This window comes from Micromesistius poutassou (assembly GCF_964030765.1).
Source record: "Micromesistius poutassou genome assembly, chromosome: 15".
NCBI classification, from domain to species: Eukaryota; Metazoa; Chordata; class Actinopteri; order Gadiformes; family Gadidae; genus Micromesistius; species Micromesistius poutassou.
This window is the reverse complement of record NC_140285.1, coordinates 13,526,793-13,542,453: the sequence shown is the minus strand read 5'-3', so window position 1 is coordinate 13,542,453 and position 15,661 is coordinate 13,526,793. Positions and strand designations below refer to the sequence as shown.

The following is a 15,661-nucleotide window of genomic DNA, read 5'->3' as shown; positions in this document are numbered from 1 at the left end:
GCTGCAAGGTTACCTCGTATCGACTGTCTCTTGGGCAGGATGGTAACAGCACCCTCGGCCATCTCCTCCTGATTCAAGATGGGGGATATCTTGCACCCCCAGCTGTCTGAGCCCACCCAGATGAAGTGGCCGGTCTGATTGGCTTTCTTAGCCGCCTGGAGGAGTCTCCTACGAAACAGCAAAAGAGACCATGTATGCACACAAAATGTTTATTTTGTTAAATGTTTTTCATTTGAGCAATAGCAAATGTAGTATTTGCTCTTTGTCCAGCTGTTAGTTGGCAGCAGAAATGTGGCCTTGCCAAGCCTTTTGTGTAATTCAAGGACAATAATAATAACATGTTTACCAGCGTGATACAGAGTTTCCAAACCAGGAAAACCAGGAGAAACTCCAAACCTCCAAGTCCCCTCCAAGGGCTGACCTTTCGGCTAGCCTGATAGATTCTCCGTCGCTGTTTATTCTTATCAATTCTCATTATGTACTGCGCCTCGTGAACTTCCTCTGAGTTTATCTTTTGTTCTTCACGCGGTGCCTGCCCTCCCTCACATTGACCAGGGTCAAGGACGGAGCGCGGCGGGCAGGGCTGAAATCCCCCCCGGCTTTGTGTAATTACTACATATCCACACTATTACCGGCTATCAGCGCAGGATTAAGTCAATGAGCGCTGGGACCGCTGCCCCCTCCGCCACCAGGAGAGCTCTGGCTGCCGCCGCCTGCTCCCTGTCAGACACACTGGCCGGCCAAACGCTGATCCTTTATCCGATCTAGCATTACCTTATTACAATTAATACCATGTGTAACGATATGATAGTGAACAACATTATCATACGATTTGATGTGTGTATGTAGCTGTTTTGTTACACAAAACTGTAAGGAATAGTACAAAATAAAAATCAGCAAAACGTGTATTTTATTTTATTTTGAAAAGATCGATCCGGTTTTGTTGAGAGCGTTTGTGGTTGAGGAGTGAGGAGGGGGGGGGGGCTCACCTGATGTCATCCTCGTTGGCGAAGATGATGACCACGCGGGCGTTGGGGTTTTCACTCAGGCGACGGATGATTTTGTCAAACTCTCCGGTTCTCGGCTCACGTGGGATCTTCACTGACTGGGAGATGCACATACCCCCTGCAGAGACGGACCAAAGATAGAAAATGTGTTATCAGAAATGCTCTATTATTAATTTAGATATGTGTGTGTGTGTCTGTGTGTGTGACGTTATAATATATACAGTATATCTTTTTTTTCTACTCCTTTTAAAGTTTGGACTTCTACTATAATTCTTTGATTTTGATCTCCATATATAATGAACTCAGTGTCAAGGAGTATCATTTCCATAAACCAATTTCCCAAATGACAACGTCCATAGTCAATAATTGCCTTGAATCCATGACCTTCTTTGATATTTTGGAGATTATGTAGCACCAAACAACAAAAGGAAATGTTGACGGTGTGAATATGCGTGCCCCGCTGAGGCCAAGCTAATCACTGCCAAGTCAAAGATCGTAAAAAGTCAGCCGCTCAACAACGAAGCTGCGGATGTGTTTTCCTTTCGTAATTCCCTCAACGCAACGATTCCAGCGAATGCGTTCGGCGTCCTGCCAAGACACCACAGAGTGTGTGCACATGATAATGAGCCAGCGTGACCCGCTGCAAAGCCAGTGCAGTGAGCAATCAATGCAAGGAGTGCTCGCACACACACACGCACGTACACACGGGTGTACACACACACACACACACACACACACACACACAGTTACACACACACACAGGTACACACACACACACACACCATGGATCATAAAACAAAGCCTGGGTCTGCCTTACAAAACTAATAGGTTGAGTTGGGGAAAATTAAAATTGGAGCAAGAGAACCGAGGCCAGAACAATATGGCCGGGGCTGATGTGCTTTTGCTCATGGGTGTAAGAAAAGCCACATCCAGTGGAGTCACCGGGCTCCTGTATAGGCGACCAGCGCCACCCCAGTGATTTCAAACCGCCCGCCCGGTGTATATACTTCAATGCAGCTTTCTCACAATCTGCACTGCTATTTCCAACAGGAATGGGTTTGGGTTATTTCCCTTCCCCAGATATGATGCTGTGTCTCACGCATGATCATGTCCCTGTGAGTCCATGACAGTTCTAGGCCCTGTGCATCGGCAGGCTAATGGATGAGCGATTCTTGCACAGGGGGGGATTCAATAGTTTCTTTATGTGTAGTGGTCCATATCCTGGCTGGATGGACATCTCTGTTTGTTTTTGTTTTTGTTGGGGGGTTGTTGCTGTGGTTGATTTTCTATCTCCTTCAATCGAGGCTGTTGGTCAACCACACAGAGCCACCGCTCTCTGATCTCATTGTATTTCATTGTAACATGGATGAAAAAATAATATCCAGGCCTTTACTTATAATAAGTCATTCAGTGTTAAATGTATAACGTATATTCCCCCTGGCTTTGGCGAAGCTCTAGAATGAAGTTTGTTTACCGAGTACCCTTTATGCTTGTAATATATTGTCAGCTACACTGGGACTATAGAAGCAGTGTGCACACTACACAGGTAGTTTAACCCCTGCATGCGTAATCCCTCACAGAAGTTTATTGCAGAAAGAGCCTTTATCTCTGTGATCAGAATTATCAAAGGAGCATTAAACGTGTTCACTGTTTAATTTTTTTTTTACAGAAATGTTCCTAGACGTGCAATATTTCAATAATGCAATATCCATCAAGGGCCTGTTTAGTACTCTATTGTGGTAAGCTCATTATATCTGTCTATTTTAGCAAAGATTTTTAACACCCTGCATGGAGTTAATAAGTAACAAAAAAAGGGGGTAATAGCTGCCTGGAGATCAAGGTTTTTATTAACCAGATCCCTCCCATATCTACCATCCTCACCCTGCAAGATCACTAAAGATGTAACTAGACCACAGACTCCAAAGAGATGAAGAGTGGGAATGTCTAGTCTAATCAAGTCTTGAGGTGAAAGCGCTTCTGTTGTATGTAATGTAATGTAGTTTACCTTTCTGCCTTACCTTTCTACCTTTACACATATTTACTTGTTTTGATCGTCTTCCGATTCATAATGTGGAGGCAAAATGTCAACGCTCTGGAACAACAATTTTCATGAGCAAAAAACCTGGAATACTGAAAACATGTTAACATATAAAACTTAAATCACACCTCAGTACTAAAGCGCACTGCCAAGACGAGGAACCCAGAAACCTCATGCACTCTGATAAGCCGAGCTATGTGTCAAAATCACCTCTAAAAATAACATCCCCAGAGAGTGTGTGTGTGTGTGTGTGTGTGCGTGTGCGTGTGCGTGTGCGTGTGCGTGCGTGCTAAGACCAGGCCACTTCTCTCCTGTAAGCCCTCCCCACAAATGCTGTGCTTTATGCTCATTTCAAACCCATGGGGAGGAACACTGCTCCAGTAAACACAGGCCCATACTCTGATTACTGCACAGCACTGTCTCGCATACGCTGGATGGCTCTGCAGAGGGACCCATAATAGGTTCAGGTGGGCGTGGCACCAATGGGGTGCTGCCTGGGTATTAATAGCTTATTTATTGGGTAACCGTCAGCAGAAAATTATAATAATAGTAATAATGAAAACACCCAGGCAAAGATGACTTGCTGAAACATAAATACAGCAAAGTGAATTATTATGCATCCCAAAAAGCCGCCTCCTTCCCTGAGACAGTTCATATTAAAGCTGTCTCTGGAAAACAAAAACACACCATTGTTAGAATTGGATAACGTGGTGAGACACTTGTTGCTCTGCTTGATCTGTTTAAAAGCACATTCAAGCGATGGGAACGGTTGCTTGTTTTTTAATTTTACAAGGCAAATATAATCTTTCTGGTTGCTAGCCAAGAATATTTCAGGCTGACCTAGAAGAGCACATAAACTTGCGCACGGAATACCTTTACTTAAAAAAAATAAGTCAAGATAGCAACAGAGAGGAATCCCACCAAATCCAATAAAATCCATTGATTCATTCCTTCCTGCTCATACCAGATTGATTCGACTGTATCTGACTGCGGCGTTCGAGTGATGAAGGACAAATCAACCGTGAAGTATGTTTATGTCGACCATCTGAGCGCGAGAGGGACACAGCCTTAAAGAAGTACATCAAGGGAACGCAGTGTTGAATTAAGCAGCTTCCAGCACGCCTATATTTGTTTAATAATCTAGTTATTTTGGGTGTATTTTCACATGTTTTCCCCCCCCTGAGTGAGGAGAGGAGGGGGAGGGGGGGGGGCTTGTCATGATAGGAGGACAGATAGGAAGGTATAAATGTAGCAATCAGACACACTGCCCTTCAGTCTGAGGGCCCCAGCGTAATCCCCGGTGACAGTACATCCACTCTGCTGTAGTGCCCCTAAGCGCTATAATGAATCCCTGCTATCTACGACCAGGGTTGCCTGTTTGGAAGCTGCTCCTGAGGGTGGATAGCAAGCTTCAATATGCCACCATGAGATGATGGTTATTATTATTTATTAATATGTAACAGCATATTGTTGTCGTACGTCGTTAGCATCACGCTGACCCACTGACTCTGGAGTGGCCAGGACCCACTCCTTTCTTCTCAACAACAACTTGAGAATTGCTCACACACTAGAGAAATAAATGTCCTGTTCCAGTAGTGTTGTCCGAGTGGAAAAATTTGTCATTGTCACACACAGGTGACAATGACAAATGGCGAGGGTTTCTCTGAGTCGTCGCTTTTGATCATCCGCAGGACTGCCGTGAGTCCCACAGTTGAGTCATGACTCCCGCTTAATCGTAACGGTTGCAATTTCACCACATGTCCCGTCCTTTTTTTCCAAATGTAATTGCGATTCCAGTCGGTTTCAATAGAGGAGCGACTGTACACACTGTAGCTCAGGCTCTGTGCTTGGATGGCGTTAACGAGCACTCAGGTAGCGTCTCCTCACAGTCTGAAACATAGTCCACGCCCACTATGTGGTCTGTTCCCTTTTGTCCATTCTGCCTTTTATATTGTCATTGCTCTTTCTTCAGTAGAGCGATTGTACAGTATCAATTCTCCTGGGGATTAATGAAGTTCTAAAGATGGTTAATTAAACCGTAAGAGTTTTGGACTGCAGCCCCTTTTTCAAACTCCTCCTTGAGATGTTTGACAGTTCAACAAGTTTCTTGCAAAGAGATTTATTCTGAGAGGAAAGCAGAAAGACAGCAAAGATATGGCACCCAGCCTTTTCAAAGTGTTGAGAAATTGTACTTATGGGGAGTGCGGCTGAGAAATAAATGACTCTTTATAGGCTTCATGCCCAGAAAAGCAAATCAGAAAACAAAAGCCTCTTTTGTGAATTCAAATGATTTCTTGAGGAAGTGCAAAACCATTTCAGGCCTTATTTAGGATGGACGATTTAAAGAGCTGCCAGGAAGCAGCCAGTTTGAAGCGAGCCAATTAGTGGAGAAGAAGCCGTATAGGGTGGAAACACTGAATGAACATCTTATTGTGGCAAGAGATTGAAAGTGGGTTGTTTTCTGGCTTGCATTGGAACTATGCAACGTTCAAATACTCTAGTGGGCAGGATTCCCAGCAGCTTGTGTCCAACTCCTACCTGTTTGACATGTAACTGTAAATCTCATGTTCCCTGGAAGTAAATATTAAGTGGTATGGCTGTGAGGATGAATTAACTATGAATGGCTGTTTATACTGCATCGCATAGCTTCATATATTGAAAGGATGTTTAGTCATTAGAAAAGGCATCGTAGGCTAAGCAACACTCTAGTCTCGTGGTAAAACGAATCATTTCGACATTTAGGAAATTATTTTACCGGGGAATTGCTAGCAGAAAGTGAGCAAAAGTGGTTTCTCCCCCTGCTGACGGTTAAGAATCAAATAAACATAAGCTTGAAAAAAACTGAAAAAACTTTCCGTCCCTGTGCCATTTTTCAACTGGCTTTGCAATGTGCTCTGGGGGAGATTCTCTGACTATTAGGGAATATGATACACCTCTGCTGGTGGGTATAACTGCTCCCTCGTGCATGCAGTTGCAAAAAAACAACACACACACACACACACACACACCTCGTTTTTCAATAAAGTGTGCCTCAATGTTCGGGGCTCTGAAACTGACATTTATTTATTTACCAGTGTGCCTATTTACTGTCACGGTGATGTGAAGCAGCGGTAAATTAATACTTTTTGTGACAATATCCACCCTGTGTAAGATTTAATAGACTGAGGCTTTTTTTGCCACTGGATTTGGGGCTGTTTTCTGACAGCTGTAACAGGTGATGGGCAGCCCTGGGCACACAGAGGGATAGAAATGTCTGGGGGCGCAGCTTAACATCCACAGCAGCCTATGCAGGGAACAAACCCACAAGGCTCGGTCTGAGGACATGGCGTACCCAGTCTCACTGATCAGACTTTAGTTTCATATCTAAAGTCTGAAGACTTGAGAGGATATCCGGGCGAAAAGGGGGCGTTTCACATACTTTCGACCACGCGTTTGTTTCGACCAATCATCTTGCTGGAGCCGGGGATGTGTTAGGGCGTAACGGCCAAATACAAACTCGGCCAACAGCTGAATCAACAGCGGCCACTGTACAAATACACATATTAAAATCCTGTCTTAGAAATATTAATTGTAACTATAATATACCATTATATACTGATTATATTAACCTTTTTTATATAATTACTAGTCCATCTAAAAGGAATTGTATACATTCTCCTTGGCCTAGGGATACCTCCCATCCTCTCTAATTGAAAGATGTTGAGATTTTTAGCATTAGCATTGCCACTGTAGCCACGAGGTCTGACACTGGGGCCATGCCAATCGACTGACTTCTTTGTTGTGTAGATTCTTTAAACTGTCTTGCATCCTCGCTTGCAGACTTCCTGCAGACATATCCACTTCACCCACAGTGTATTCCAATTTAGCTTGGCCTCTCCCGCCATGGCTGACTTCGGCCATGGCCACTTCTAGACTCTCTAAGTGAATATCTAAGCAACGCAGCGGGAAAAAAGGCGTAAATCGGCCCCTTGCAGTTTCTGATCTCCAGCCAAGGCTTTGTGCCGTCTCCTCCCAGAAGGGATCATCAATATCATCTTTGCTGCATTGTATTCACGTACAAAATCATTTGCACAAAAAATACGTTATCTATTTGTATTGATACATTATATATTCGAATATTAGCAACAAAAAGGAAAAAAGGATTTCGATATACTGAACTAGCAGAAAAACATTGGCTTCTACAACCGGCAGTGCTGCTTGGTATCCATTGGATACGGATATGGATGACCCGGCTAAGGGGCTGTGACAGCGCTCTATGGGAACACAGCGGGTGTAACTACTGCTACACACGCCGGCCTTGGAGGTGATGGATCAAGTGTAAGCATGTGTTGGCATGTCTATTTACTTAACCCAAACAGTGACCACGGGTAACAGTAATGTATCTGTCAGCAGCCCTGCCCTGCTATCAGCTCTGGGCACACAGCGGGTCCCGAGGGGAAAATCCAATTTATCTTTAGAGCACATAAGACGCTCTTAGGGGCCCCAGAGAGCATCATGTGACAGGAAATGTTATTTCACACATAATCGTCCCTTAAAAGTGGGCTCCCAGCAGGTGGCGAGAACATGGCTGACGTGATTCGACATTGCATGCGTCATTGTCCGTGTGCTGGGCTCTTCCTGACGTTTAGAGAGAGTCACATGCCCATGCACACACACGCACGCACGCACGCATGCACGCACACATACACTCTGGGGATGCAGCAATCGATTAGGGAAGGCAGATCTACGGTCATGTTGAAGGGAGAGCTTCCTGTCCACTGACCAGTGGTTGCCACGCCAGCCTATTAGGGACCACCCTAGTAGATGTTGTGGATCTGATTCCTGCTGACCGCAGCGTAACTCGTCAGCACACGCCTCCCCTACTCCCCATCCAGCATAGCATCCTGAGCTGCTAATCCCAGACCGTCCTGCTGCCTAGCAGCACTCGCTAGGAATGAAAACACTCACCGCTGGAGACCTGGGGACTCGTTTGAGGTGTCGTGGCTTTCTGCCTTCCATACCTACCTGCTGAACTCTTTGGCCCCGTCCCAATACCTCCCCTAACCCTAGATTTTTGCCCTAACCCTAGATTTTGCGCATTCTCGTGTAGGGGTAGGGTGTCCCATTACTGTAGGGAGCAAGGGGGAGTGCTATTTTGCCCTTATAATCAACCCTCAAAACGTAGTGAGGTGCGATGCAGGCTTAAAACGAAGTGGAAGATTTACTGTTGAGGGCACTCCAAACCAAGTGGAAGTTTTACGAGGGGAGAAATGGGACAGGGCCTTTATGTGTACTTTTAAGTGTACTTTTAAACCTGGCAAATCCCTTTCCTTAATGACTCTAAGCCTTTGCTTATGGCCTTTTTCCCGCCGTTATGTAAAAATAGTTCCATTATGGATCCATTGTTCTTTTGTTTTATGTTTGGTGTGCCTCTCTGCCCACCAAGACACCCGTAGAAACTTCTATCTCAGAAGGTGAATGTAAAGGATTGTGGGATGTTGTCAAATCCCTTTTGTGTGGGGGCTTGGGCAGCACTTTGAGAGGGAAACCGAGATGAAGGTCGATACGCATCGGTGTGTGCACAGAATCTTGAGGATCAGCAGTATTTACTGTTTAGAGAACTTGATATGGGACATCAATTATTGAATGCAACAAGTCTTGCAACCCAATTTTGGGCTGATGACGTGGGTAGTTTATAAGTAAGGGACAAAGTTGAAAACGCTTTCCAGGAAGAATAACAGACTTAATCTAAATCATTCTCCAGAATTCTGCTCTAAATGGTTTCACTTGCCAGGTCCTGAATAAATAAATAATGACAAAATGGTCCCGGGGCCAACTGTAAATTCAACTTCAGAAGGCCTAAATGATTAAAACTGCGATGTTTCGTATGAAAAGTAAATGATTCATAAGTAAAAGAGAAAAACTTTCCCTCGGAGCGTTGAGTGATGTGCTTTCCGACACGGGAATCGAGAAAAAAAAAATGACTCCCATGACAAGCGTGAGACTTGCCTTGTAACCCACAGTGAATGTGTGGAAGAATGGGATTAAATGCCGCGCACTGCAGCTGCCCGTGAGCCACAGCAAGCGCCAAAGGTGCTGTCAAATCATCGAGTGCGAGTGGGAGGGAAGATTCAACTGTAGTAGGCCTTGAAGGTCCCATTGCCCAGGAGTTGCAGGAGAATATTAACCTTTCACTGCATGCAGCGTTGGGCACAATTGAGAATGGCAGGACGGCTGGTCTAGTAGAAGGCTCTGTTACACCCTCAAATTTCTATTTTGTTGCTCTCCCTGAGCCTGTTTGCTATGCTATGCCTGTATTTGATGTTGCGGGCCATGTTTGATGGGGATTTCATGCTATCAAAGCAAGGGTGTGAACTGTGGATACGCCTTGCATATGTTGTCTAACATCATATCCATCTGTGAAACGCGCACCATACATGTTATTTCCCAAAAGAGGTGAAACTGTTAATAACATTAATCTTTGTTGACAGTGTCTGATGCCCCACATCATGAGACGTAAATGAGTCCAGGAGGCGGTGTGTGAGTGGATACGGTTGCTATTCATATCTGGAAGGAGGGATCCCCCACTCTGCGTTCCTCATCAAGATCTCTTACTTGCTAATTAAGGGAGATTTTTCTTGCTCTCTTGGGGGCTAGGGTCAGGGGGGTGTCATAAATACATGGCCTGTTAAGCCCTTTGAGACTGTACCGGTGATTAAGGGCTATACAGATACAATTTAATTGAACCTTATACCTTGCATAATTCAACGCCAGATGATTCAACGCCTGATGATTCAGCCACACACTGCTGCAAGTCATTGATGTTCTTGCCATTGCGGCTCCTTCCAGCCACTTGAACAGCACAGTGCTTGCAGAGATTTGAATTTGAGTGAAAATCCAACACATATGCGTGCAAACTCAGTGCTGGGGGGGGTTGTGTTGTACGTTAGCCCGCCAGTTGTAAACAAGGTTGATGTAACATAGAGCTGTTCTAGCCACACATGGACACACGCACACACACACGCACGCACGCATGCACGCACACACACGCGTGCATGCAAGTGTGTGGTCTTCTTCATTCCTGACCCAAATGTAAATGTTTGCGGACACACACACACACACACACACACACACACACACACACACACACAAAATAGTTATCAATTATATATACACAATCTATATATACACAATCACGCATGGGCGCATACAAACACACACAAGCAATCCCCTATTCACACACACACATAAAACACACACACACACGCAATCACTCATACACACATAAGAACAGACATAGACACACACACACAGACACTCCCTCAATCACTCCTCAATACACAAACAAACACGCTACATCCATTCCCCTGGTGCCGTCTGTCCTACCTGCAGCCAGTGTGAAGGCAGCAGGCTGCTGCTCTGTGAAAAGGAGAACGCTGTAGCAGAGCGTGGGCCTGACGCCCTGTCAACTCAATTCACCTCATATCTCCTTCAGCCTCCTGGAGGCCTGCACAGACATCATCGCTGCTTAATGAGGCCTAGCCCAAAGAGCAGCTGTCAGCAGGCTAAAGAGGGATTTCCTCTTTCAGAGGATTTTGAAATAAAGCGCTACGCACTGCTTGACCTAATGGAATTCAATATTCATTTGTTGTCTCGCTCGCTCCCTCTCGCTCTCTGTCTCTGTCTCTTTCCCTCTCCCTCTTGCTCGCTCCGCCCCCCTCTTCCTCTTGCCTGCTTTCTCTCTCTCTTCATGGCAACTGCCCTTGTCGAGGTTGTTTAAGAGTGATTAAGTAGCTGGACCCCTGTGGTTTAACCAGACCGGACAACTAGCTTTCTCTCTTACTCTGGTTGGAAGGCGGTGGTAAAAAACATCAATATTAATCAAACAGAATCACTATAAAGCAAAAGTGCAAAACAAGCCGGTGACCATTGCAATGCCTCAGAAATTAAAGTACAGAAGTGAAGATGTTAAACGACACAAGTAGAGCTCAAATCATTTCCATCAGGCTGTAAACTGATACTGGTTTACATGGCTCACAGTGTCCAGCTCTGAACAACGCTCAGACCCTTGCATTGTGCTCTGTGAGTTCTGTCTGCAAATGATCTGCCGTCGAGTCATCTCATTTTTTATTGCAGTGCCACTCTTCTTCATAGCTAGTCGTCTTGTACCCCAAAACGTCAAGGATTGTTAACTTCACTCTGTGAGTCTCTGGTTTTCTGATTATTGGTCTTTCCGTCACCTTTATGAAAGAACCATTTGAACTCCCGCCACTCCTTTATTATAAATGATATAAATGATTCAACCCTTGATTAGAATGTTGATGACTAACCCTTCTCCCAAAGCTTAATCAATATGGCACCTCACAATTCAGTTGGGTATATTTCAGATAATATAAAATAATTTGTCATAATCAAAATAACATTTACTCGATGGAAATATGCACTGTGTACCAACACCAAACATGTTTGTTGTGCTTGTATCATCAAATCCGCTGAAATGTTTATCAGGAGATTATGTACGATTTGTAAATCACATTATCGTTTTTAATGTTAGAAAGCTTGTTTGAAAGCTGCATTTGTGCAGTGATTTCTCCCTGCTTACTGCACACGTCCAAATATAGAAAGCACCAGCACAGTTCAAGAACCAACGTGGGTGGGCGATAAAACCTGAGTAGATGGCAGATAGCAGTTCTGCAATGTGGCAGAAAACAAAGATCTGCCATCAATTGCTATTAAAAGAGCAATTAACGGTCAAAGTAAAACGTATTCTGCAGGCTGAAAATGGTTCCCAATATGCATAATAGAGATTTCACGGACGAGAGGCAGAAGCAGATGAGAGACATACTGGCAATTTGACCAGGAGTCATGCAAGCCTGGTCAAATACTGTCTGTACACTGCATTGTTTACACTTGAAAGGGCAGACAGATTAATTCACATGCTTTCAGGTTATCTTGCCAACAAGGACACACATACACATGTGCACACAAACACAAACACCCTTCCATAGATTATTTGATACAACAAAATTAGCATACAATTAACACATGCATCAAATGCGTTGTTTTTTTCTAAATGCAGACATCTGCCAATACATGATAATTCAGTAATACATGCGTATAATCAGAGTACAGTCTAACTTGTTCTGCTGGTGATATTTTTGTGTCTTTTCTTTAATTATCTTAGAACGGATTGATTCTAGTTTTCCTAATGGCTGCCGCGTGATGCTTCAGCAGAACCATATGAAAGTAATACAGATACAGAAATTGAATGAGAACTATTTGAATTGAACTATTTATATTAAAATGAGCCTGGCCAGAAAACACTTTCCCTCCAGTTTCCTAACGATACTTGACAATCATTGCCTCTTTGATTCTCCGACTGCATCAGAGCACTCTGTCTTCAAAAAGTTCAAGTGCAGCATGGGTAGTTCCGCACGTATTAAATTACAATAATATTAGCATGTGAATTACATTGTCCCCAAGGTCTCAAGTCTTTTCATTTAATTATCATTTATTAACATGAGTGTACAAATCACATTTTAATGTTCTGTTTAAAGATTTTACAGATTCCTCTAGTTAAACCTCTGTTATAACCATAGCCTGTACTGGGCAAACAGAGACCTTGGCTTTAAGCCGTGCTTTTCGGCTTAAAGCACTTCAACACATTTGTAGAAGAAGCAAAGATAATAGCACAGATTATCTCTCAATTATACCTCCCAGCCATAATGGTAAACAACAGACTCTTGCTCCGGTACCACTGCGGCTGGGAGTGCACCTCACTCCTGAATGGCCCATATTGGTTCACACAAATGTCAGTTCTTTGTGAGATGCCGGCGGGCGAGATGTCGTCATCTTTCACACAACAGTCAATTCACTTTGTCAGTTTCCAGGCCCAGGTGAGAGACACCTTTTTATATGAATGCATGGTTATTAAAATAGGGTTTAAACACTACAGTTACTAGTGCGATAGTCAGTGTAACACAGTTGGTCTGATTCGTTATTCCGAAGTGTGTGACTTTACTGTGCTCACGTCAGTCTTCTCACATCTTCTACATCAATCAAGGACTGACATTGGGGTCGTAGGCTTGCATTCATCCTCCTCCTTAAATATCTCCTTATTCCATGAAAGATTTATTTTCCCTTTCACCAAAACAACCTCTGTCTCGAAATCTAGCTTGATCTAGACCATGCCAGTTTAACAGACAGAATTCCCATCCGCCCTGCACAGTATGTTCACACACGCACACACAAACAAACGCACAAGCAAATGTCACAACATTTCACGTGCACATGCATTCACTTCATGTTATTCATAATTATGAGCTTGTAGAGATCTTGAACGACTGACACGCTTACTATTCACAACATGCTCATTAATTTTCTATCAACAAAAATCTGTCAGGTAGAGCCAGAACCAGCAACACAGGTTTGAAAGTACCATAATGCATTCAACCTTATTCCTATTTCCACTCGGGATTATGCATTCATATAATTTTTTGGGCCGAAGGAGCTAGTGGAGTCATTTCTTAAAGGCTTCAGGCTGCTGAAAGCCCATTACATATTCATTCATTCTTTTCAGACATTTCATTTTTGCACAGGAAGACATTCTGAATGGTCAAGGAGGCACAAAACTTCTCTGTTTGCAAAGGTGTTCGTTGTTACTAAGTGCTTTTTCTTTTCAAAAGATCTTTTCACATAGTGGTATTAAGAATAAGTTATATTCGATGTCAAAGCGAGAGGATATTAAGGTCTTAAGAAAAGAGGTGATAATGCAGAGGTTTGACTTAAATATAAAAAATGTTTAATACCGAAGTAGTATATACCGGTATTTATTTCCTCTATCATGACAAAGATATTGCTTGTATCACTTATTTTACTGATATTTACCGATGTGTTTAAAATCGTAAGGCATAAGTTCTTTATTTTTGAACATCGTCTGCGAGTCTCCGACCACTTGCCTGCTTATTATTGATAATGGTCCTCGTGGAGTCAGAAAGCGGCGCTATTCAACCTTTCTACTGCAGCTATCTTCTCCATTGAAAAACATCTGAACCACAAAGTTCCTGAAGAGTGAAAACGTGACCATCCACAAGTCAATCCATCCGTGGAATTATATACAACATTCCAGTGTTCCCTGGCTGTTCACATAATTCAGCTGCTTTGGCTACCAAAGTCTTGACATCATTCAGGCGTGCCAACATATGGGCAAATATAGATTTTCTTATCTGTAGCAATATTTCCGGTTCCTGTTCCCTGTCAGTACATTTCCCCCCAAATGGGCTCTCGTTCCAATACTCCAATACTTTTATCCTGCTGACAGCTCCAATACTAATATTCAACAGATTTACTGTCAAGCAAAGAGCAGGGCTTTTAATGAACTACCTCAGCTCATGTCAATCCTCGCAACACATGTCATCCCGCTCAACGGCTGAGAATCGATCTGCCCTTCCCTTTGACACGCGTGCGTGTCTTACTATGTGTTTCCGTGGCACCTCCACTCAAGCCCCTATACATGGCCTGCGTTCATTAGCGTCCTGTGTCAGTCTGGGGAGGGGGGCTGGGCGGTGAGGCCCAGAGCCGGCGGGGGGGGAGACCCACGGAGACGGGGAGAGCACGGAGCACTAGCTATTAGATGGGGGAGGGGGGGGGGGGGGTGTTCTTTATGATAGACCCACCGCCCTCCAGCCCCCCCCGCTCAGTCACCCCTTCAGCGTGAGCGTCGCAGCAGCATCCATTCGCTCTCGGAGACACTCGAGTTAAGAAAACCACATCCTCCACGCCCCTCTGGAGGGCTTTGTGCAAACTGGGGTCTCGCTTGGAGGGAAATGTTTCCACTTATCACGAGACGCACTTCTCCGTCTCCATAGGAACATGATGAATGTAAACACGCCGCTGCCAGTGGAGTGGCAGTAAGTGACGGATGTTTCGGGGCAGATGCTTTTTTTTGCGCGACGCATCCACAGCAGCACATTATCGTTACAATCATAGCCACGGCGGTAATGTGTGTCGACATGAGTGTATCAAACCCACGTCTGGGGCAGAGATGATATTGCCTTTTATATTGGATGGATATAGCCCAGTTTATCTGGGCCGGCATTAACTATTTATAACCTGGTGGTCTTTCTCTCGGTCGGAGGTGTCCTCCGTCGTGCGATGTCCACACTCGATTTAAAAGTAAGTGGAACAAACGTGGCACTCGATGACTGAGTGTGGATATCCCAAGGCCTGAGCCATACAAACTCAAATAACCAGGAGTTGAAGAGGACCTCCTCTGTGTGTTGTTCCATGTCGGTGATTGCAGGGTAATCCTAGCTTCAGGTGTATTTCCTTTGGAAGGAAATGAAGAAACAATTGGTCGGCTTGGTGGTCCGCTGGTGCATTGACCAGGCAGCCCATAATACATCTTGTAGCCATCCATTGTTGAGCCATGTCATCACTGCACTTTTCAACCCACAAAGATATTCTAAACGGAAAAAGCTATATTTTTGTGAATATAGAGCTTTAGTCACAACACCCACACATTATTTTATTGCGTTATGCCACAGCTTGATCCTGATTGGTCAATAATGTTCCATTATCTTTAACAGTTCCGAATCAATTCTCTACAAAACCAACAATAAAACTGTCGAATACCACT

General features: G+C 44.1%; 1 protein-coding gene across 1 annotated transcript in view; it reads right to left on the bottom strand.

Annotated features, from left to right (window-relative positions):
- Window positions 1–15,661, bottom strand: part of LOC311359967 (metabotropic glutamate receptor 4-like) — a 139,061-nt gene that overhangs the window by 32,252 nt on the left and 91,148 nt on the right. Inside the window, exons 4-5 of the mRNA XM_084480035.1 lie at window positions 990–1,125; window positions 14–168 (exon numbers count right to left, since the gene is read on the bottom strand). Coding sequence (XP_084336161.1) covers window positions 14–168; window positions 990–1,125 — 291 coding nt within the window. The remainder of the gene's footprint in view (window positions 1–13; window positions 169–989; window positions 1,126–15,661) is intronic.